Source organism: Panulirus ornatus, chromosome 65 (assembly GCF_036320965.1).
Source record: "Panulirus ornatus isolate Po-2019 chromosome 65, ASM3632096v1, whole genome shotgun sequence".
In the NCBI taxonomy this organism is placed as follows: Eukaryota; Metazoa; Arthropoda; class Malacostraca; order Decapoda; family Palinuridae; genus Panulirus; species Panulirus ornatus.
Genome location: NC_092288.1, coordinates 15826730 through 15851500, shown reverse-complemented (window position 1 = coordinate 15851500; position 24771 = coordinate 15826730). Strand labels below are relative to the sequence as shown.

The following is a 24771-nucleotide window of genomic DNA, read 5'->3' as shown; positions in this document are numbered from 1 at the left end:
AATGGATGAAGGCAAGCAAGTATGAATATTTATATGTGTTCCTATGAGCCCACAGGGAAAATGAAACACGATAAGTTCACAAGTGCACTTTTGTGTAATAATCACCTCATCAGGGGAGACACAAGAGAGAAATATGTTAGTTGATATACAACGAAGAGATGTAGCTAGGATGCCATTTGGTAAACATGCGATTGTCCAAGACGTCCTACTACCTCTCATGTGTCTCCCCTAATGATGTGATTATTACACGAAAGTGCACATGGAAACTTTTCATGTTTCATTTTTCCCATAGACTCATAGGAATATACTTGATCACATGCAAAATTGTGATCCTTTCCAACATGTACATATATATGTATGTGTATGTGTACATATGTGTATATCATATGTTGATATGTATATGTATGTATATGTGCATGTACGGGCATTTATGCATATATATATATATATATATATATATATATATATATATATATATATATATTCCCTGGGGATAGGGGAGAAAGAATAATTCCCACGTATTCCCTGCGTGTCGTAGAAGGCGACTAAAAGGGGAGGGAGCGGGGGGCTGGAAATCCTCCCCTCTCGTTTTTTTTTTAATTTTCCAAAAGAAGGAACAGAGAATTGGGCCAGGTGAGGGTAGTCCCTCAAAGGCCCAGTCATCTGTTCTTAACGCTACCTCGCTAATGCGGGAAATGGCGAATAGTTTGAAAAAAAGAAAAAGAAAATATATATATATATATATATATATATATATATATATATATATATATATATATATATATATATATATATATGCATATATATATATATGCATATATATATATATATATGCATATATATATATATATATATATATGCATATATATATATATATATATATATATATATATATATATATATATATATATATATATATATATATATATATATATATATATATATACTGTAAGTATTAAGTAGTTCAAGTATAGAACATATATCACTATTAGTTAAGGGATTAATCTGCATACTGTATTTGCTATGCAAAGAGAAGTAGAAGATCTTTAGTACATTATCATGGACATTAAAGATTTACTAACAGATATCAAGTTTGTTTGAGGTAGACTTCATATTATAATAGTATCAGTTAGTTACATACCATATACTGGTTTGCTTAGTGAAAAATCTTTTCCACTCTCATTCGAGAAGTTGCATTTTTTTGCTATATTTTTTCTTTTTTTGTCAAATGTAAGTTTCTTGATGTTGCTCTTCGTAGTTTTCCCATGCTTGTTCCTTTGAAGCAAAGCAGGAAAGCATGAACTTTGCTTATAACTTAAATCAAACTGAGCACAAAGAATTTTTTAGTTTGTATTTCAGACATTGATGTTGGACTTATGCCATTAGAATGTATGATGTCTGAATGATTTAGTGATTATACATGGATGGGGGAGAAAGAATACTTCCCACGCATTCCCTGCGTGTCGTAGAAGGCGACTAAAAGGGAAGGGAGCGGGCGGCTGGAAATCCTCCCCTCTCGTTTTTTTTTTTTTTTCCAAAAGAAGGAACAGAGAAGGGGACCAGGTGAGGATATTCCCTCAAAGGTCCAGTCCTCTGTTCTTAGCGCTACCTCGCTAATGCGGGAAATGGCGAATAGTATGAAAGAAAATATATATATATTTCTTTTTTCTTTTAAACTATTCGCCATTTCCCGCATTAGCGAGGTAGCGTTAAGAACAGAGGACTGGGCCTTTTTTGGAATATCCTCACCTGGCCCCCTCTGTTCCTTGTTTTGGAAAATTAAAAAAAAAAAAAAAGAGAGGGGATGATTTCCAGCCCCCCGCTCCCTCCCCTTTTAGTCGCCTTCTACGACACGCAGGGAATACGTGGGAAGTACTCTTAATCCCCTATCCCCAGGGATAATATATATATATATATATATATATATATATATATATATATATATATATATATATATATATATATATATATATTATTTTGCTTTGTCGCTGTCTCCCGCGTTTGCGAGGTAGCGCAAGGAAACAGACGAAAGAAATGGCCCAACCCACCCCCATACACATGTATATACAGACACGTCCACACACGCATATATATACGCACATATATATATATATATGTGTGTGTGTGTGTGTGTGTATGTGTGTGTATCTGAGTGGATGAGCCATTTCTTTGGCTGTTTCTTGGCACTTCTTAGCTGATACGGGAAACGACGATCAAGTATGATAATTGTTTTTTTTCGTACATATTCGCATTTCCCTCATTAGCAAGATAGTGTTAGGAACAGAGGACTGAGCCTAAGAGGGGAAATCCTAATTTGACCCTCTTCTCTGTTTCTTCTCTCAGAAAAGTAGAAACTGGAGGGGAGGATTTCCAGCCCTCTGCTCCCTCCCCTTTTAGTCGCCTTTTACGATACATAGGCAATATGTTGGAAGTTTTCTTTCTCTCCTATTCCCAGGGATAAATAGATAAAGTGAAAGAAGAAAGCTAAGAGTAAATGTGAATAAGAGCAAGGTTATTAGGTTCAGTAGGGTTGAGGGGCAAGTCAATTGGGAGGTAAGTTTGAATGGAGAAAAGCTGGTGGAAATGAAGTGTGTTAGATATCTGGGAGTGGACATAGCATCAGATGGAACCATGGAAGTGGAGGTGACTCATTGGGGGGGGGAGGGGGTGAAGGTTCTGGGAGTGTTGAAGAATGTTTGGAAGGTGAGAACGTTATCTCGGAGAGCAAAAATGGGTATGTTTGAAGGAATAGTAGTTCCCACAATGTTATATGGTTGCAAAGCATGGGTTATAGATAGGTTCTGCGCAGGAGGGTGGATGTGTTGGAAATGAAATGTTTGAGGACAATATGTGGTGTGAGGTAGTGTGATCAAGTAAGTGATGAAAGGGTAAGAGAGATGTGTGGTAATAAAAAGAGTGTGGTTGAGAGAGCAGAAGAGGTTGTGTTGAAATGGTTCGGTCGCATAGAGAGAATGAGTGAGGAAAGGTTTACAAAGTGGACATATATGTCAGAGGTAGAGAACAAGGAGAAGTAGGAGACCAAATTGGAGGTGGAAGGATGGAGTGAAAAAGATTTTGAGCAATTGGAGCTTGAACATAGAGGAGGGTGAAAGGAGCGCAAGGAATAGAGTGAATTGGAACGATGTGGTATACTGGGGTTGACGTGTTGTCAATGGATTGAACCAGGGCATGTGAAGTGTCTAGGGTAAAACCATGGGTAGTTTTGTGGGGCCTGGATTTGGAAAGGGAGCTGTGGTTTTGGTGCATTACACATGACAGCTTGAGACTGAGTGTGAACGAATGTGGCCTTTTTTTTTGTCTTTTCCTAGCGCTATCTCGCTGGAGGGTGCAGGGTGTGTGTGTGTGTGTGTGTGTGGGGATGCTATTTCATGTGTGGTAGGGTGGCGACAGAAATGGATGAAGGCAGCAAGTATGAATATGTTCTTGTGTATATATGTATATGTCTGTGCATCTATATGTATACATATGTTGAAATGTATGTGTATGTATATGTGCGTGTGTGGGCATTTATGTATATACATGTGTATGTAAGTGGGTAGGGCCATTCCTTGTCTGTTTCCTTGCACTACCTTGCTGATGCAGGAGATGGCAATTAATATAATAGATAAATAAATGATATATATAGCCTAGCCTGAGCCAGGTACCCATTTTATTGACCAACCCCTCGGGGCAGATGAACAGCTGGGTTGACTGTGGACCGACTGTTGCAACCAGGATTCGAACCCACATGCTCAACCCTGGGCGGCCCATGAATGTGTCACGGTTAAGAATGCTGACCACTACACCATTGTGGTATGTGATAGTGGGAATATGTTCAGAAACAACATATATTTCTTATATACTGTATTCTGAGACTACTTAGACCCATTGATGCTTGGGCTTTGAAAAGATGTGGCTGTGAGAATAATAGATCTTTTTAGTAATGAATGTGAGCAGATGTAGCCTTTCTTTGTCTGTATCCTGGAGCTACCTCGCTGACACAGGGTGCCAATGCTGTTTCCTCTGGGGTGGATGGCACTGGGAAATATATATAGCGATTATGGGATGGCCTTGATTTGGGCCTCAGTTGCCCATGCCATCTCACTTAACAAAAGAAGTATAAAGTATGAGTGGACAGGTCTTTCTTCATCTGTTTGTGGCGCTAACACGGGAAATAGTGATCAAGTATAATAATAATTGTAATAGATCCCGAAACAAGCAGACATGGAGAAGACCCTAAGTCTATCAGTGTTTTATTCTAGGTATAGAAACAGATAACAAAGTTTGGCTGTTATTTGTCAAGATTTTGAATTACCTAAAGATATATTCATGAATCTCACTTATACTGCAAAATGATTAATAGAGTATATTGTAATAGCCAAAAGTAGAACATGATTTATTGTACTGTATGAATAGTGGAAAGAATACACAGTATATGCTCTTGTGATGAAAGCCTTACTGTACAGCAAGTTGGCTAATTGGCTAGGAGTCTTGTTATTTTAGGTAGATTAAATCTACTAGAGTTATTCTTAGTGAACTTTAGAAACAATAGTGTTGATACTAGGTACTAGAAGATACTGAAAGTGACCATGCTGTTTACTCCTGAAACTATTGTTATATTAAATAGTAAAACAAGGATGAAACTCTTCCTACTTCTTAATTGAATAATGAAGCAGTACAGAGTTCTAGCTATTTTATTAGGAAAAAGGATTTTGAATTTATAAGTTTTGATATTTCTATTTTGAATCATTTGAAAAAATTTGCAATATGCATGATAAAGATTTTTCATATTTGGTAATGTTATGACAGTGCTCTACATCACCATGAGTATGAGTCTTTTCTACAGATAAGTCTTCAGTCCTGGCACAGATGCATGATGAGGTAGTCTTTAGAAAAGTAAATGCAACTTGGCTAGTGACAAATTAAAAATCCATGGCCTCTTGCAGATCCCTTCCATGCTGGGTTGCCCTCCATCATGCAGCAGGCTTATGTACCTCTTGTTCAGATAAATATCTGTGTCTTTCACTCAAAATTTATCTGAATCAAGCTCACTTCTGTATGCTGGAGGAGTAGGCCCAGATGCAGGGGAGATTCTGGAGGCCTCTGTCTCTTTCAAGACAAGGAGGGACCAAGTGGTACCTCCTGGGTGTGACAAGCATGAGTCATAAGTTTTGTGGTACACCCAACACCCAAACATTTGGTATGAATGTCCACCACTACCTGCCTCGTATCCTGCAGAGGGTGAAATCCTGAGACGAGTGCCATCCATATGATGGTCTCACAAAATTTCTTTTTGTGACAAAATGCTTATCTGTGAACTGTTTCACCTGAACTTTCAGTTGATATACCTACAAGAATACAGCTGAAACTTTAGAGTTTGCTGAAGTTATTTGAAATACTGCTGCATTTTAGGTGCTGATATATTTATGATCTTTATCTGTGCACATATGTATCTAGTTGTCACTGTGTTTTAGCTTCTAGTTAATGTTTGCTCTTATATCTTCAACTGAACTGTAAAACTTCCTTTGTTTCCCTTGTTTTGCATTCAGTATTCTTGAATAGTCGTAGTTATACTTATTTATATGTCAATAAAGATTTAATATTGATACCGATTTTCTTTCATTTCATTATCAGAATTGTATGCTTGTTATTCTCTTTGGCTGCCATCAGCTTACTGTAACTTATTATCTTCTTCCTCTGTTCTTATTTCAACTCCTCTGCAATTAGTTCTACTTAATTCTTACCTTATTACACCATCGATATGAAAATGGTCTTAAAATTAGTATCATGTACCTCTGACTCTACTGGAACCTTCCATTCATTTATTCTATCATTTTTGTTATAAACTATAATCACTCAAAAAAAATCCTGCTGTAATTATGTCTTATACATGATGTCATGCTGTCTCATTCTTCCACCATAACCATCTTCTTCATCAGTCTTTTATTTTTCATTATTTTTGATAAGCACTGTTTTCAATGTAGAAGTTCATGTTTCACTGGAACACACTGATTGTGGGCTGAGAATGTGTTTGAGTGAGTTGAGAAACAAATTGTAATTTATCAACCCTTTGAAAACTGGAAGTGGAGTTATTGATGACATAAAAATCTAAATTTTTTCCTAAAACTATGGTGCATATCAAAATTCAATTGAATATTTTTGTGGATATACATTTGAAGTTTACATTGTGAGTAATTCAGAATAAAATGATCTTAGCTTTTCAGTGCTACTCATCTTTATTTTGTTTTTTCTTAAAGATTTTTTGTAATAACTCTGAAAGTCTTTGGTCAATCTACATTAAATCTTGTGTAGATATTTTGAATGTGCATTTATAACCCTGCTGTCTTTATGCAAATAAATCACTTAATAACCATGCATGATCCCCTTAATGCACTCTTTACATGCCTTCACACCATCTCAGTCTCACTTTGTGCTGTTGCATTTACATCTCGTTTTAATTTTACGTGGATGTCTGTCCTCATCTGCTCTTTTAACAAAGAGTATCTTTAACCCTTTTTCGTCCACTTGCTTTTTGTAAATAATAATCACAAGCTTACTTATCTGCAATCAAAGACATTTTCAGACTGCTTTCATTAGAAGTCCTTCCCTTTGCAATTATCTGTATCATCTAACACACCTAATTTCACTGCCCTCAGTCTTTTCCATTCAAGAAATCTATTATGTGAATTTAATCTAGAACAATACTAGCATATTCATTTTACCTTTTCTGAATGAATCAATTATTTCCATTCTTTCTTACATTTGTTTGTCACTTCACTCACATTCCATTCACACATACAAATGTGCAGCACTTTTGAAATGCAGTGACAAGTACTGTCTGCTGCTTTTGTGTAAGACCACATGCATCTTTTGTAAGGATCAGTTATCAAAATACCAGAGAGGCAAAAACTGACCAACAGATTTCAAAGTTCAGAACACAAACTCAGAATGACGCATACTCTAGTACTAATTATTGCATCATTACATACCAAATACTTTAAAGATTCATAGTACAGTATTGTTTAGATATATTCTTTTCAGCTTTTTTTAAATCTGAGCATTAATCTCGTGAGCTCTTTATATGTTCCTCAAAGGTCACATAAGACAGAAAACTAATCATTTCTCTAAAAGACAATAAACTTTAAAAATTCTCCCAGTCTGTGGAACTCAATAATCCTCATACTCAACTGTACTTTTCAAGTACTTTTCTCATTATAAGGTTGATTTATCTTATAGTAGTACCCTTTGTATCAGATGGTCTTTAAGAGTACAATATATGAAATGTTTTATTAATGCACTGGGTCACATTCCAATCCTACCCATTTTTCAATATATGATTTATAAAACTACTAGGAATTAAAAGGGCTACAAAATCAATTCAGATACATAATTACATATATTTACAGTATTTACACATTGGCACAAACACATGTAGAAGTTAAAGTAGAAGCTTTTGTACAAAACTATGCTTTAATGTGTTGTGTCTTTAAATAGTGAGTTGTATATATAATGTACTGTATGTACTGCTTACAGCATTTCTTAAATAGTGTCAAATTCTACTGTTACAGAGCACGTATTTGTGATTCATTACACTTTAAAGAAATAGAAAATATCAAAATACAAAATATAGAACACATGGCACATAGTACATAGAAAGAGTAAAGAACAGTTTTCTAGGTAAGTTGGTTACATCGACATTTGAAAGATATTTAAAAAGTAAAAGGTTTGTGTCTCAACCCTGTCCCTTTCAAGAAGATTAAAAAGCAGTAATTAAACAACATATGCTGTTATATTTAGGACTAACCAAATAATTCCACAATTCATTCGCAGCTCATCACATTCTGATGTATTCATCAGCCCCTAATTCAGTGTCATATTATGAAAAGAGAACTATTGGTTGGTTGTATAAAAAGGTTACATTTGCAGTGCTCATGAGTATTTGTTTATATGTGTCTGTTATCTTTCACTTGATTCCATTTTACATACAGTAGAGCAAGTACTTACAGCCTTTTGGAACACTCATACATATCCTCAATTTATGCTTAGTGTGTTAAAGTGAACATGGTCCTCCACATTACAGCTCTTTTTAGTTTTCACTTTGCAGAAAAGCTCATTTTTTAAGGGATACTGATATTTCCATTCACACTTACATCCTTATGCTCTCAACATCTCGGTTATGCACTATCAAAAGTCATTCCCCTGACATCCTAATTTAAAAACCTAATCAAGTCATTCAGCTTCGAGTAAGAAGTCATCTTTGACATGGCTCTATATTGGAAGTGCTGTCTCGTCAAGGATCTTTTCACTCCAAGGAGGCCACATTTCTTGCTAATGGAAGAAGCATAACCTTCAGCTGCAGGAACCTTCAAAAAGGTCCTGGGTAACATGGGTAACATAAAGACTTTTCCATAGAAATTGGTCCTAAAGTACTTATAAATAAAAGATAAATAACTATATGTGTCACTGGACTTGGCCTGTTGGAGGTTACACAGCAAGTAAAATGTCATCTTTGACGAGGCTGTTTCATATGGTGTACAGTTTTGTCAAAGAACTCACTCAAGAGGAGCCCACATTTCCCTATTACTGGAAGTAGCACACCCAGGGCAGCAGGAACCTTTAGAAAGGTCCTGGGGTAATTGTAATAATACCAATACACACACACACATTCATAAACCCTTATATATATTATTATTATTATTTTCTTTTTATTATACTTAATTGCCATCTCCCGCATAAGCGAGGTAGAGCAAGGAAACAGACGAAAGAATAGCCAAACCCACCCACATAGACATGTATATACATAAACGCCCACACACATACATACCTATACATTTCAATGTACACATACATTATACATACATATACATACACAGACATATACATATATAGACATGTACTCATTTATACTTGCTGCCTTCATCCATTACTGTCGCCACCCTGCCATACATGAAATGGCATCCCCTGCCCCCACGAGGTAGCGCTAAGAAAAAACAAAAGAGGCCACATTCGTTCACACTCAGTCTCTAGCTGTCATGTGTAATGCACCAAAATCACAGCTCCCTTTCCACATCCAGGCCCCACAAAACTTCCCATGGTTTACCCCATACGCTTCACATGCCCTGTTTCAGTCCGTTGACAGCACATCAACCTTGGTATACCACATCATTTCAATTCACTCCATTCCTAGCATGCCTTTCACCCTCCTGTATGTTCAATCTCCGATTGCTCAAAATCTTTTTCACTCCATCCTTGAAACTCCAATTTGGTCTCCTGCTTCTTGTTCCCTCTATCTCTGACACATGTATCCTCTTTGTCAATCTTTCCTCACTCATTCTCTCCATGTGACCAAACCATTTCAGCACACCGTCTTCTGCTCTCTCAACCACACACTTTTTATTTCCACACACCTCTCTTACCCTTTCATTACTTATTCGATCAAACCTATATATATATATATATATATATATATATATATATATATATATATATATATATAATGTGTGTGTGTGTGTACATGTGTGTGTGTGTGTGGGCATTTATGTATATACATGGGTATGGGGGTGGGTTGGGCCATTCTTTCATCTGTTTCCTTGCACTACCTCGCTAACGCGGGAGACAGCGATAAAGTATGATAGAAATAAAAATATATGTGTGTGTGTGAGTGTGTTTAGATATATAAGTATCAAAATTCGACTTCAATATATCTGATATGGATTTCAATATAATTTCATCGGTACATGTATAAATGAGAATTTTTAATACTTTTATCAGGTAAATTATATAAACTAAGGCATGTTAAAAGTTAACATCTTTCTCATCATGCTGAACCAGGTAACTGAGTCATGAGCCTAAGACAACAGGAGAGCATGGTAGTAGCATGTTATACTTTTGTAATTACTATTTGTGCATTACTGGGAGAGAGCTTTACACTCGTGTTGCCCTATCTCTTAACCTTGTATATATGTATCGTGTCTTTACGTGTATTTGTGTATACACACACACACACACACACACATACTTACACACACACACACACACACACACACACACACACACACACACACACACACCTGAGCCTAAGCCCTTAAAGGAGGACAAACGTTTGGGCACTGTGTAAGCTGACTACTGCACTAAGGATTCGAAATTGTGCATGCCTGAACCCAGGCAGGCCTATGGTGATTCATAGTCAGTAATGGTAAACACTTGATCATCTGCTTAGCTGATTAATTACTCTGAGTCAGTCCAGTTTACATGATTTCCTAGAGAATAAGATAGTAACGTTAAAGAGCATAAGACGGTCCAAGGCACTGGATAATGGTGATTGGCAGTTGGATACCTCTTGGCATTGCCTTCACCACCAGCTACCATGGGCATACTAGGACTGTAAACACAACATTGTCATCACACCATGGCATCTTGTACTTGCCCCTGTGCCACTTGTCTAACCCTAGATGTGATGAGCTATTCCTAGGACTTTATCTGTTCTGGGTTTACTGAACCGTTTAAATGCAAATGAAATACATCAGCACTTAAGTACTCAAAGCTTATAAATACCAGTGTTCATACTATCAGTATTCACATCTTTACACAAGTGTTTTATTGATATGAGGAAATGTAGGAAACATTTACTGTATGTATGCAGCAACACCATTTATGTGCAATTGCTTATTTTATCATAGTAAAAGAAAAAAACTCATGAGCAATTGATTCAGTGTCCTGAGACTTTAGAGTCCAAGTTTTCACAAGCTTTCACTTGGTAACTGTGTAAATTAGATGATGGAAGTGTACCTGACCACACCATCACGTCACATTCTCTCTGAGTGTTTATTGTTTATATTACAGCAACACGACAATACCAGGTGGGAGGTCAAGTATATGGCTGTGTTACTAGGAAGCACCATATGTTGCAGCTTCAGTGGAAGGCACCACAGACTTAAGCATCTTTAGTTGGCTCCATGTATTGCAGCACCTCCACACACTGGTGTGCTATCATCAGGTACTACACATTACAGTATCACCAGTTGCATTATGTGTTGCTGCACCACCAGTAAGCACCATGTTGATGCACCACTAGTAGTATCACGTGTAGCAGCACCATTAATAACATCATGTGTTCTGGCACCACTAACAACTTCACATGCTGCAAAACCATTAGTAGGCATCACATGTTGCCGTACCTTTAATAGCTTATGTTGCAGCACCGTTGGGAAGCATCACATGTTGCAGCACTACCAGTAGACATTACATGCTGCGGCTCCACCAGTCAGCATCACATGTTGCAGTATCACCAACATACAGCATGGGGTTGCAGCACCACCAACAGGCAGCACGGGGTGGCATCTCCACTAACAGGCAGCATGGTATGGCTGCAATACCAATAAGCTCAGCACAAACTGTAGCACCATAGTATCTGGCAGACACCAGGCCAGCTGATGCACATTACTCCCCACATTACTTAAGGCTACTTGAGCTAAGTTTATCCTGAGGTGGTCCCAAAGTATTTAATAATGTCTTTGTTTTACATAATATCATGACTGTGAATGCCCATACTTTCAGTGGAATACAGATATGAGTTGCATCACTCGCCATTCATGGGCTGGGAAGCCACAGTATCGAGTGGTGGATCCTCAGAAGGTACACTGTGGTAGGTGGGAGTGTGAACAGTGGCAAGAGGATGGGTACTGCTGGTGGAGGAAGTACTGTGGGAAGGGTCAGAAGTGTGGACGGAAGCAGGAGTGTGGACAGGACTGGTGATAGGAGAGGAACTTGTGGTAATAACTGAGGAAGAAGTATCTGCGGGGCTAACTACGAGGTCTGTTACAGTGGTGGGATTGGAAGAAGTGTGGATAGGACTTGTGGTGGAAGAAGAGTTGTTGGCAGGACTAGTGGCTGAAGAAGAGTTGTTGGCAGGACTGGTGGTGGAAGATGTGTGGGTAGAACTGGTAGTGAGGCTGGAACAAGGGCTGTGGGCAGAACAAGTGGTACTGGCAGTGGAGGTTGAGGACACTGGTGTCTGTAGAGGCTGCTGCAGATCCTGGAGAGGGACAGTGGGTAGTGACATGTGGCCTTTGCAGGAATTGCACATCTCCACCATAGGGAAAAGGTCTTCATACTTAGGTGGGGCATCAGCAGGCAATGAAGAATACTTGGGAGGGTCAGCCAAGTGAGGAGACCGCTGCAGTAGTGGGGACGGCTGCTGCTGGAAAGTGTATATTGTAAAAACTGCACGATTATGAGGAATGATGGGAGAGTCAGTAACATCATCTGAGAGCTGAGGGCTGTGTTGCTGTTGCTGTTGTGAGCGGGACGGTGTGATGATTGGCGCAGTATGACGAGGAAGAATGTCATCATCACTGTTGCTCAGCAGCCGACGGATGCAGGAGGAACGGTAGCATATGCAACGCATCAACACTGCCACCAACACACATACCGCCAGGAAGATAGACAGGAAAAATCCGTCCATTAGGCTGAACCTGAAAGATGAATCATATTTGGATATTGTTGACACTGGTTTGTACACATGTATACTGAGTGCACTGGATAACTAATGATAATCTTGTGTAATGTGATAACATATTGATAAAAATAATGATGTTTCTCATATATGGAAGCTACTGGTAATCCAAAGCATTCCCCTGACATGAAAAATGATACGAAGAGGATACATAATCAAAAAAGAATGAATTATATTTACTAAATGAGAAATAGTTTCCAAAATATAAATCTGTTCTATATTGTTAAATATGGTTCACTATTTTTTAATGATTGTTATACTCCAAAGCAAAAAGTAAATATCTACAACTTACATTTTAAATAGCAAAACTAATAGTAAGAAATAAAAGTATGTAAAGAATAAGGGATTAGAAAATATATCACAAAATATTGTACCAAAGAGGCATTGGCAGATATTCTTATCTTCACAATAAGCTCATGTCATAAACATATACAGCAGTGGAAGGTGGTAATAATGATATATTTCCCCAGGACCTCTTTCAGAAGGGGTCGGAGTGTTACTCCAGGACCCTTTTTCCAGGGGCTCCTGCAGCTCCAAGGCTGCACTACTCTCAGTAGCAGGGACAGGATGGACTCCTTTAAGGCAAAAAGTTCTTTGACAAGACTGCCCTCTCTTTAGTCAAGTGACAGTGATGCAATCTTGCCAAAGGTGACCTCTCACTCATGCTGTAACCTCAAGCAGGTGGAATCCAGTAACAATGCAATGAAAGGTGTTAGTGTTAAGTGGTGCAGTCCAACAAAATATAAAAAGGAAGGTACCTAATCTAGTAGCCTATGTGCTTGTGTATGCTGCACAGTTAAACTAAACTATGGATCCTTCCTGGTCTGCCAGATGACAGGGAACCAGTTCCTGAAAGAATTAAAGGGAGAATATAGTATCATTGATTTTTTAAATTTTGTCTGATATTTTTATAAGATTTAGAGCAGTGGTTTTCAACTTTTTTGAGATGTATACTAGTAGCCTAATATTTCACATTCAATTGTATGTATACCACTAGCCTAATGACTTATATTCCTGTGTATCTCCTTACATTATAAAATTTAATCCAGCAGAGTGACATACTTTGGAGCTCTTCAACCCCTCTACTTGGCCTGATACCAACTTGCCTTGTTGCTCCTCTACTTTGTCAAGCTGTCAGAGGCCTATGTAAGTACCACATCCTGGTTGTTCTAGTAGACTTTGTAGACATTAGTCTAGAACCTTTCCACATTGCTCCATTATGCATTCCATAATATTTTTAATGACGGCAGGCGGTTTTAAACAGTTTTAGGTCCTGGATGTGTAGAGTGTTTTGGCAAGCTGTTGATTTCAGTAGTACTGTGTTTCATAGTCTTGTATGCCTGTCATACCAAAGGGGAATTGATTCTGGGTGTAAGTGAGGACCCATGCCTTCCAGGATTTTCCGAGAGTAATTTATGAAATACTTCATGAACCTTAAAATGGTACTTTACAATAAATATGTCCTAGGACAAATCTGGATTTAATATATATAAATCCAATCTGAACCCTCCCATCAGCCTAAATGGTCAGTCACTCACTGAGCAAAACTCCATCCTGGCTAGTCAGTATATATAACTAGACATCATATATAACACACAGGAATGTACTCCGCAAAACACAAACAACATATGAGCAGTACACACACACAAAAAAAAGTACCCTAGCAAGATTTAGTGATACCAGATTGGGAGAAACTGAGAATCTCTCAATATCCTTTACAAACATTTTATCCTTTCTACCCTAAAGTACACCTCACCTTTCAAGACATCCCTCAGTCAAGAGCAAACATAACAAAGCTGCAATCAACTCAAAACAGAGCACCCAGAACAATTATCAGATGCTTAAAAACCACAAACACTCAACACCTGCACAACAAAACAAAAATGATTTCAATGCAATTTCACCTAACCATGCTTGGCACAGTTCCTTGAAACAACAGTTAGACTCATCCAAACCATATCACTTCATAACCAATGAACAACATCCAAAAAGATGTAAAAAGTCAACCTCTTGTTTCTAATTTCCACACATGTACTCACAGATCCCCCTGTCCCCATCAAACACAACAATAGTAATATAGGGGATGGGAGAAAGAATACTTCTGTGTGTCATAGAAGGCAACTAAAAGGGGAGGGAGCAGGGGGCTGGAAATCCTTCCCTCCTGTTTTATGATTTTCCAAAAGAAGGAACAGAAAAGGGGGCCAAGTGAGGATAGTCCCTCCAAGGCTCAGTCCTGAGTTCTTATTGCTACCTAGCTAATGCAGGAAATGGTGTAGTGAGTGATGGGATGAAGAAGCAAGGTTGTTAGTGAAAGAGAAAAGAGAGGTATTTGGACAATACTTGCAGGGAATAGTGCAAGTGAGTGGGAGATGTATTAAAGAAAAAGGAGGCAAATGAGAGATGGGGTGAGAGAGTATCATTAAATTTTAAGGATAATAAAATAATGTTTTGGAAGGAGGTAAATAACATGTGCAAGACAAGAGAACAAATGGGAACATCGGTGAAGGGGGGCGAGTAAGGAGATGATAATAGGACAGAATGAAGTGAGAAGGAGATTGAGTGAATATTTTGAATGTTTGTTGAATTGTTTCATCATAGAGTGGCAGATATAGGGTGTTTTGGTCGGGGTGGTATGTAAAGTGAGAGGGTCAGGGAGAATGGTTTAGTAAACAGAAAAGAGATAGTGAAAGCTTTGCGAAAGATGGAAGCTGGCAAGGCAGTGGGTTTGGATGGTATTGCAATGGAATTTATTAAAAGAGGGGGTGACTGTGGTGTTGATTGGTTGGTAAGGATATTCAATGTATGTATGGATCATGGTGAATTGCCTGAGGATTGGCGGATTGTATGCATAGTGCCATTGTACAAAGGCAAAGGGGATAAAGGCGAGTGTTCAAACTACAGAGGCATAAGTTTGTTGAGTGTTCCTGGGAAATTATATGGGAGGGTATTGAGTGAGAGGCTGAAGGCATGTCCAGAGCATCAGATTGGGGAAGAGCAGTGTGGTTTCAGAAGTGGTAAAGGATGTGTGGATCAGGTGTTTGCTTTGAAGAATGTATGTTAGGAATACTTAGAAAAACAGATGGATTTGTATGTAGCATTTATGGATCTGGAAAAGGCATATGATAGGGTTGATAGAGATGCTTTGTGGAAGGTTTTTAAGAGTATATGGTGTGGGAGGTAAGTTGCTGGAAGCAGTGAAAAGTTTTTACCAAGGATGTAAGGCATGTGTATGAGTAGGAAGAGAGAAGAGTGATTGTTCCCAGTGAATGTCGGTTTGTGTCAGCAGTGTGTGATGTCCCCATGGTTGTTTAATTTGTTTATGGATGGGGTGGTTAGGGAGGTAAATGCAAGAGTTTTGGAGAGGGGGAGGCAGTTATACAGTCTGTTGTGGATGAAGGGGCCTGGGAATTGAGTCAGTTGTTGTTCACCGATGATACAGCTTTAGCCACTGATTTGGGTAAGAAACTGCAGAGGTTGGTGACTGAGTTTGGAAAAGTGTGTGAAAGGAGAAAGTTGAGAGTAAATGTGAATAAGAACAAGGTTATTAGGTTCAGTAGGGTTGAGGGACAAGTTAATTGGGATGTGTTTAAATGGAGAAAAATTGGAGGAAGTGAAGTGTTTTAGATATCTGGAAGTGGACTTAGCAGCAGATGGAACCATGGAAGCGGAAGTGAGTCACAGGGTGGGGGAGGGGGCAAAAGTTCTGGGAGCATTGAAGAATGTGTGGAAGGAAAGAACATTATCTTAGAAAGCAAAAATGGATATGTATGAAGGATAGTAGTTCCAACAATGTTATAATTTTGCGAGGCATGGGCTATAGATATTGTTGTGTGGAGGAGAGTGGATGTGTTGGAAGTGAAATGTTTGAGGACAATATGTGGTGTGAGGTGGTTTGATTGGGTAAGTAATGAAAAGGTAAGAGAGATGTGTGGAAATAAGAAGAGTGTGGTTGAGAGAGCAGAAGAGGGTGTTTTGAAATGGTTTGGACACATTGAGAGAATGAGTGAGGAAAGATTGACAAAGAGGATAAAAGTGTCAGAGGTGGAGGGAACAAGGAGAAGCGGGAGACTAAATTGAAGGTGGAAAAATAGAGTGAAAAAGATTTTGAGCGATTGGGGCCTGAACATACAGGAGGGGGAGAGGCGTGCAAAGGATAGAGTGAATTGGAACGATGTGGTATACCGGGGTCGATGTGCTGTCAATGGACTGAAGCAGGGCATGTGGAGCATCTGGGGTAAACCATGGAAAGGTCTGTGGGTCCTGGATGTGGATAGGGAGCTTTGGTTTTGGTGCAGTACACATGACAACTAGAGACTAAGTGTGAACATATGTAGCCTTTTTTGTTTGCTTTCCTGGCGCTACCTCGCTGAAGCAGGGGGTAGCGATGCTATTTCCTGTGTGGCGATGTAGCGACAGAAATGGCTTAAGGCAAGCAAGTATGAATATGTACATGGGTATATATGTATATTCATGTATACAATGATACGTATATGCATGTATATGTGCGTCAAGAACTGTATAATCACCCTCATAACCCAGTCTTAAATTTCCCTCCGCTACACATACTCTCTTCTGAAGTTATACTTTCTAAACCTGTACAAGTTACTCTTTTCTCATGTTTATTCTGGACACCACCCAACTCTAGCATTAGAACATAGATTCAACCTATCTCGAGACCCCTTATGAACAAGATGCAACTTCCACGAGGAGGATAATGAACACTTGCTCCTCTAATATCGCTACACTCTTGTACTCCTGTGATCCTGCCCAGTGGACATGGCCAGTTTCCTGGGTGCTATAGGTTCCCCCCAAAAGGGAATCCTTTTGTGGAAAGGTACAGGTACCTCTCCCATCTGCCCTCTAGAGAGTACAGTCTTATTGATCTCAGTCTTTCCCACCAGTTCAAATCTTTGACAGTGTCAACACAGGCTATGAAAATACATGCATTTGTAGTCTGCAGTTTGGCACACCCTGAAAGGTGATGTTAGTGCAAGCAGGATTTATTCAGGAGAGTTAATTGGTGTGAACCACTGATACAGAGAATGATAACATGATACCCACATACCGCTAGTGGTACGTGCACCACTGGTATGAGCCAGTGATACAGAGAATGATAACATGATACCCACATACCGCTAGTGGTACGTGCACCACTGGTGTGAGCCAGTGATACAGAGAATGATAACATGATACCCACATACCGCTAGTGGTACGTGCACCACTGGTGTGAGCCAGTGATACAGAGAATGATAACATGATACCCACATACCGCTAGTGGTACGTGCACCACTGGGTAGAACAAGTGATAGAGAATGATAAAGTGATACCCATATACTGCTAGTGGTACGTGCACCAGTGGATGGAACCAGTGGTACAGACAATGATATCGTGATACCCATATACCGCTAGTGGTACGTGCACCACTAGATGGAACCAGTGGTACAGAGAATGATAACGTGATACCCATATACCACTAGTGTTATGTGCACCACTGGGTGGAACCAGTGATACAGAATGATACGTGGTGCCCACATACCACTAGTGTTATGTGCACCACTGATTGAGACCACTGATACAGAAAAGCTACATGAAGCCAACAAACTAACTGAGGAAAGTATTGGTTTAAAAGATGTTTTTGATATGAAAAATATTGGGAAAAATCTTGACATTGAAAAGTATTTCCTTTAAAATCCACCCATTTTTAACCTTGAAATTAATGCTCTCTGTTAAATATAACGAAAAGAACAACTCTCTGGGAAGAAATCAGCCTGTCTGTTGGTAGTTGAGAATTACGTATCCCAATAATAAAAAGAAACATCTTTTAAAATACATGAACCATGAATGGTTATTTACCCGAAAGAACACACTCATCTGAAAATTTAGGCACAATATTATTAGGAATATAATGTTTCTGAATGAATGAAAATGGACTCTGAATCAATAGGCAATTAAACTTTCAGCATAAGACAATGAAGTTGTGTATCATGATCACTTACAAGGACGAAACTCAGCCCTTAAGTCAAGTGACGCCAGAGAAGCCTGTGTTACCAGCCTCTGTGAGGGTCAGATTTGTTGCCTATTAGCATAAGTTTATTTTTGAAAAAAGCGAGTAAACGTCTGCAATTTTGTTTTGGCTCAAGAGGTTAAATGATCACATATATAACGCTAAACAAACTCGTAATAGCTCGAGCAGATCGAGCCCTTAGATCCAAGTAGATCTCCTCAAGCAGCGTGGAGGCTTAGATAGTCACCTGGACACAGGCAAACTAGTTGTGTCGTCCATCTTTCACGAGGGAAGCAAATAAGCTGGGGGAAAAATATACAGGAAAGAGAGGGAGAGAACTGACATCCTGGAAGATCAATGACAGTGATTCTACGAAGATTAACCAGACTTGGCATCACTGCTCGAGGGGGGGGGGGGGGGGGGGGGCCTGGACAGTTCCCATGTTCCACCTCCACCCCGACCGACATCAAGTGACGAACCCACCCCAGTGTTCCAGTCACAGCTCACGGACTTGGTGGTGTTAAAAGATTTCCTCATAACACTTGATCTCATAAACTTCTCCAGTGATGAAGCTGGCGTGTTTAGGTGTCGAGACTAAAAACCAAAACCTGGTCATTGCACTCATCTACAAGTCACAAGATGCAAACTTGCAAGAATTTTCAGAGCAAATACGAATTGCAGACATTTGCCATAACCTCTTTGGAAATCCACACCCAAACCTTATTTTTCTATGGGGCTTCAGTCTACAAAATATATCCGATGGCAAGCGGTAAGGAAACTATATCGTGCTAAGAATCCCACGGAAAGTAGGGTAGGATAAACGGCTGTGGAAACTGGACTAAGTAGACTGTGTGACAAATTCAAGGTTGTGAAGTAAATAAGGACCACTATGGATGCTAAACTACCAGGGCAAAATGCATGCACTACCACAAACGTGCATTAAGTAACTTCAGTTTTAACAGTAAACTGATAAAAATACAATGTAATCTATGTCCGCGACACAGTGGTAAACCTTTCAAGAGTGCCAACGTGCCAATGGAGCGTGTTACGTTTATGACCACAGAAGCATTCTAAATATGCAACAGACATACCAGTGAGGAAAAAGGTAAATGGAGCCTAAACTAGAATGAGAAAGACGCATTCCATATAGGAATGGGAAATGAAACGAATCTCAAAAAAGCCATAAATCACCCAGAAAAGAAACCCCATGAGACAATCTGTCGGACATGGACCATAAACTCAGAAGCTCACACCAGACTCAGGAAAAGAAGAATGTGCCATCATTGAAATAGAATATATATATATATATATATATATATATATATATATATATATATATATATATATATATATATATATATATATAAGCAAAGTGCAGTTGAGGACCATCAACTCCACTGATCCACTAAGAACATGTAGGGGCTATGTGGTTTTGAGGGCTGGGACTTCCAACAGCTTGGTCCACAAACGACCCAACCCAGGCCCAGCTTGGAGCTGTGTAGGTAGGAGACTACCCGAAGACTTCACCACAGTACATACCCAGACGATGGCCAGAAAAGGAATGATACAAAGAAGTCGTATATAAATCGGTATTCAGTGAGCCCAAAACAACCCAGTCACCTTCTTTCCTAAGTAGCAACCCCTCCTAGATTGCACGCACCAAATCTCACCTCTCTGCCGCAGGACTCTGAGAGAGAGAGAGAGAGAGAGAGAGAGAGAGAGAGAGAGAGAGAGAGAGAGAGAGAGAGAGAGAGAGAGCGCCATTAAGATCATGCCCCTGCATTCTTGCCCCAAGACCAGATTCCTGGAACTCTTCTTTATGAAGAAATGCCTATCAACACTTCCACAAGCACAAAATAATCTCAACAAAAAGTCTGGACCCTGGCATCATCCCGGGCACACAAAATGGGTAAGACTACAATAATCGGAAAAATTGGAAGATAGTTATACAACTTTTTAACTCGTAAATATCAACACTTGTAAATCAGACTATTTTGAATGCATACATGGTGAAAAGCTCGTTACCTGCAAGTAACTGTACTCACATCCCATCTGTTCCTCTTTCTCATATCAGACACTGACGCAGATACAAGTCACAGTTACATATTATCCTTTGCAGAGAATACTGTAATAAGTATAAAAATCTTGTCAACAGGAGACATGAATAAAGTGTCCCGCTTGGCCATCGAAAACCTCAAGTTTTTCATGAGAGAAAATTTCAAACTCCTTCGATTTGGGGCGAATGAAGAAATAAAAGAAAACTAAAGAATACTGGACGAACACAGACAACATCTCATCACACCTGAACAGTGTTTTGAAAACCCTCGGCAACAGTTGCCTCTTCCACACAGATGATGGGCTGGATATTGAGGACATTCAAGACGAGAGGGAAAACGAATGATTATGCAATTCAAGGCACGAATTCTCTCCCGAAAATAGTTCTGCTGTGTGTTATCATCACCTGTCGAGGGTGGGCGAAGTTGCACAGTCAGAAAGTCTGCAACGAACTCACTACCCTGCAGTAGTGCTTTACAGGATCTGAACTAATGAGAACAGCTGACATTGATGAGAATGTATTCTCAGGAGCGCGGACGGGAAAGGCTTATCCTAGAGATCAGGTTTCTCAACCAACAGTCAGTTCCCAACTGGCTCAACAAGGAATGGAAGAATGTAAAATACTACCATTGACATCACAATGTCCATCAAGTGCAACGAGCAGCAACGACTGGAACATCCCAGGCCCCAAGACTTTTCAAGGCATTGCCAGTAACCAACAGAAACACTAATAGATATATGTATAGTGGAGTAAATTAAGACGACCCCGGATAAGGATTTACAACGTGTACTAAGTGGTTTCGTTAGCCTGCAGGCTGTGGCCTCAAATAGCATGGTCGACCAACGACTTAGCAGCTTAAACTCGGCCCAAGCTGTGGCATTTGAAAACTTTCGAGGTCAGCTCCAGGTAAACTCCAGATGAGCAGTGTCGAAGTAGTTTAAAAAAGAAATCATTGGCAGGGCAATCGATTTGGTATGATTTTGTGGAATTTGTAAAACTCAAAGAATTAATGGTTATTCAGTATCGTTGACTTGAAAAAGATATCTGGAAATTTAATCTAAGAAACTAATTCTTACTCTGCAAATATCCGGCTCTTCCACACCCTGAGTATGGTGTTCAGGTTTGGTCGCCCAACTTGAAACTGTACAGAAGAGCACAGATGTGAGCAACCACTATATTTTTGAAAAATACCATGACGGCCACGTAGATGACTGACCTTAACCTATAAAGCCTACGAAAGGGAGGGTCAAAAGATGACGAAATACAGATAATCGTGATTGTCGAATGTTTCAACAAGCTTGATCTGAGCGGTTATTTAGGTATGAATCAGTCAAAGTTGGTTTCACAAGCAGTAATAAACAAACGTAGAGGAAGATGCTTACTAAGAATGAGGCAAACTACGTTTTCTTTGATACATAAAACGCTCTATCCGCAGGAGTAACTGAAAGCAACACCTAATTGTTTAAACTGAGGCTTGGTGAAATTTTCGCTTTCAATTACATGGCAGACTTTAAGAGTCACTCAGTATTTATAACTAACTGACAAGTTCTTCTTTTAGATTTCAAATTTCAACACCTTTCTCTCAAGAGGAATGGAACTCCATCGTTGGTAGTGTAGACTGGAAATAGATTTTTTTTTACAATATGATTCATTGATATGTAACGTGAATGAAGTTAATCCGTTGAAGAATATTGCAGCAAATACTGTAAAGTACACTGGAGTCCTGGGTAAACGCCTATCTACAACGGAACCAGAGTTGGCTATTGACCAAAGCAAAGATGGCGGTCATTGTTTTCACCAAAGCGACGTCACGAGCGGTGTGATAAAGTATCTCTAAACAGTGAGTTAAACATACTGCTGTCTGAGGCTGTGTGTAAAGGTTAAACGTTATGGCCTCGATGGCGTCCCATTACCCGGCTCACCAGAGGACAAACGATGATCACAGTCACCATCAATACGCGTTTGTAATTTTGTTTTAGCTGAGACTGCATGAGCAACTGAGTACCCAAGTCAAGGTCGTCTCATTATATATATATATATATATATATATATATATATATATATATATATATATATATATATATATATATTCGCCTTATCCCGCGTTTAGCGAGGTAGCGTTAAGACCAGAGGAGTGAGCCTTAGAGGGTATATCCTCACTTGGCCCACCTCTCCGTTCCTTTTGGAAAATTTTAGACGAGATGGGGGGGGGGGATTCCAGCCCCCGCTCCCTTCCCTTTTAGTCGCCTTCCACGACACGCAGGGAATACGTGGGAAGTATTCTTTCTCCCCTATCCCCAGGTATATATATATATATATATATATATATATATATATATATATATATATATATATATATATATATATATAGATAGATAGATAGATAGATAGATATTAAAGCTTAGGCCCAGTACCCATTTTATTGACCAGCCCCTTAGAGATATGGTCAAGCTGCCAAGATTAGGATTCGATCCTGTGATACTTGACCGTGGGCGGCCCTTGAATGTGTTACTGTCAGCAAGGCTTCCATTACACCGCGGATGTCCAATTTACATTGAACATTTTCTTGGGCAACATTGGAAAACTAGACGTTATCGGTTCCCAGTACTTAAACCTAGCCAGACACCCTACGTGCATACAGTGTCAGTGTGGTTAGAATTCTTTACTGGAACCTACATTGTCCCATATTGTCATCAAATTTCAACATCAGTATATGAGTATGTGTGAATTTATAGGAAATACAGATAACAGAAGATTTGTTGATGGTTCTATGAGAGGGTTTTCTGCTGGAGGACAGTAATATCTGTGTAGATGGAGACAGGATAGTAAAGCTGAAGGTTTGCGAACGAACATAAAGCGTAATACATTTCTTTTAAATGTCATGGAACACCTCCAAGGTTGTATGGTGGTCTGGGACGGTTTTGTCAAATTTATACATGTTTCTTCACATGGACTGGGGTTAAAGAAAAAAAAAAAAACCCAGTCGTAATAGACCTAACTCCGCTGAATGCGCATGGTGACAGAAAGACTGTGAATGTAAATGTTTACAAAAATGACATGTGATATGATGAAATGTGTTTTTAATGCGTGTTTTTACGTGCGCGAATATTAAAGTCAGGTGTTGAATTTACATATGCCGAGGCCTGGGGTAACTGAGACTCCGGAGGACTTTATGCAGATGAGGGGTCCCTTATGCAATAATACTTTGTTACTGATAGGGGCCAAAGAGCCCTACCAGAGGATCCTGGGGCCTCCTGCATGCTCCCCATCGGTTGGGAACCCACGTCTGTGTTCCTCCTAAGGAAGGGGTTGAGAAATAAGACTGTGGACTGAGTAGCTGGGTTTGATAGAAACTCTCAACCGAAAAATCCTCTAAAGGTATTAAGGATAATTCCAAGACCTCATATACTCTCATTATACATACAAGAACCGTTGAAGACTTTGATAAGATCAGGCTGCGTATGGAGAGATGAGAAATTTTAGCGAACAAGCCATAATACTCGCGTGGTATTTCAAACTGAGTCTCATTGCTATCTCGCTGTTTGTGTCCGTATTACTCAACATGACTCATAAGTTTATACGATTCTCATTCCATCTTTTTTGGGAAAAGTTAATGCGTAGAACATTATGTATATAAAAAAATAACGAATGAAGAAGCTTTCCGTTTCATAGTCTGAATGACGCCTTCGAAAATTTCCAACGCCATCTGTTTAGCGGGAAGATGGGCGGTGTTGTTTCGTGTTAAGGACGCTCGTATAAACTGATTTGTAGTCTCGATCGCTCTGGTCGTGAGCTTTGCCTGGAATTTTTTTTTTTTTTTTATCATCCGGCACGCTAATGAAGCATACAAAGCGAGAATCGTTGGGAGCGTCAGTTTAGTATACAACAAAATATAGCAGTTAAACTTTTTGTGCGTGTGATTCGTTCATGTGGAAGAGTCCGGGGATTTCTACCTTTTGATTGGTTAATATTGCCGTAGACTGTAGTAGGGGAGGATCCTGTGGGTGAGGTGGGAGGGGCACCCCAATTTTAGGTTTAGATGAAGTTGATCAGTTGACTAGTTTTAACCCTACACTTTCTATACACCCATTTTTTTCCCCCCTCCTCACCGCACCTTTTCTGTACCTTCATCGACTTGTACTTGAGGAGAAAAGTTATAGCAGATATCAAGATTTTTAGGTACATTTATTTTAACGA

The 24771-nt window shown here is 39.3% G+C and overlaps 2 protein-coding genes across 4 annotated transcripts in view; one reads left to right on the top strand and one right to left on the bottom strand.

The window, feature by feature from the left end:
• Positions 1–24771, top strand: part of LOC139746557 (prenylcysteine oxidase 1-like) — a 631496-nt gene that overhangs the window by 403563 nt on the left and 203162 nt on the right. The window lies entirely within an intron of this gene.
• Positions 7373–24771, bottom strand: part of LOC139746558 (uncharacterized) — a 78751-nt gene continuing 61352 nt past the window's right edge. For 2 of the 3 annotated variants that reach the window (XM_071657917.1, XM_071657918.1), the window contains 2 exons: positions 13273–13363; positions 7373–12473 (listed from right to left, as the gene is read on the bottom strand). In XM_071657917.1, coding sequence (XP_071514018.1) covers positions 11579–12463 — 885 coding nt within the window. In that variant the 5' untranslated portion in view covers positions 12464–12473; positions 13273–13363 and the 3' untranslated portion in view covers positions 7373–11578. The remainder of the gene's footprint in view (positions 12474–13272; positions 13364–24771) is intronic. The other variant, XM_071657916.1, reaches the window with a different exon arrangement.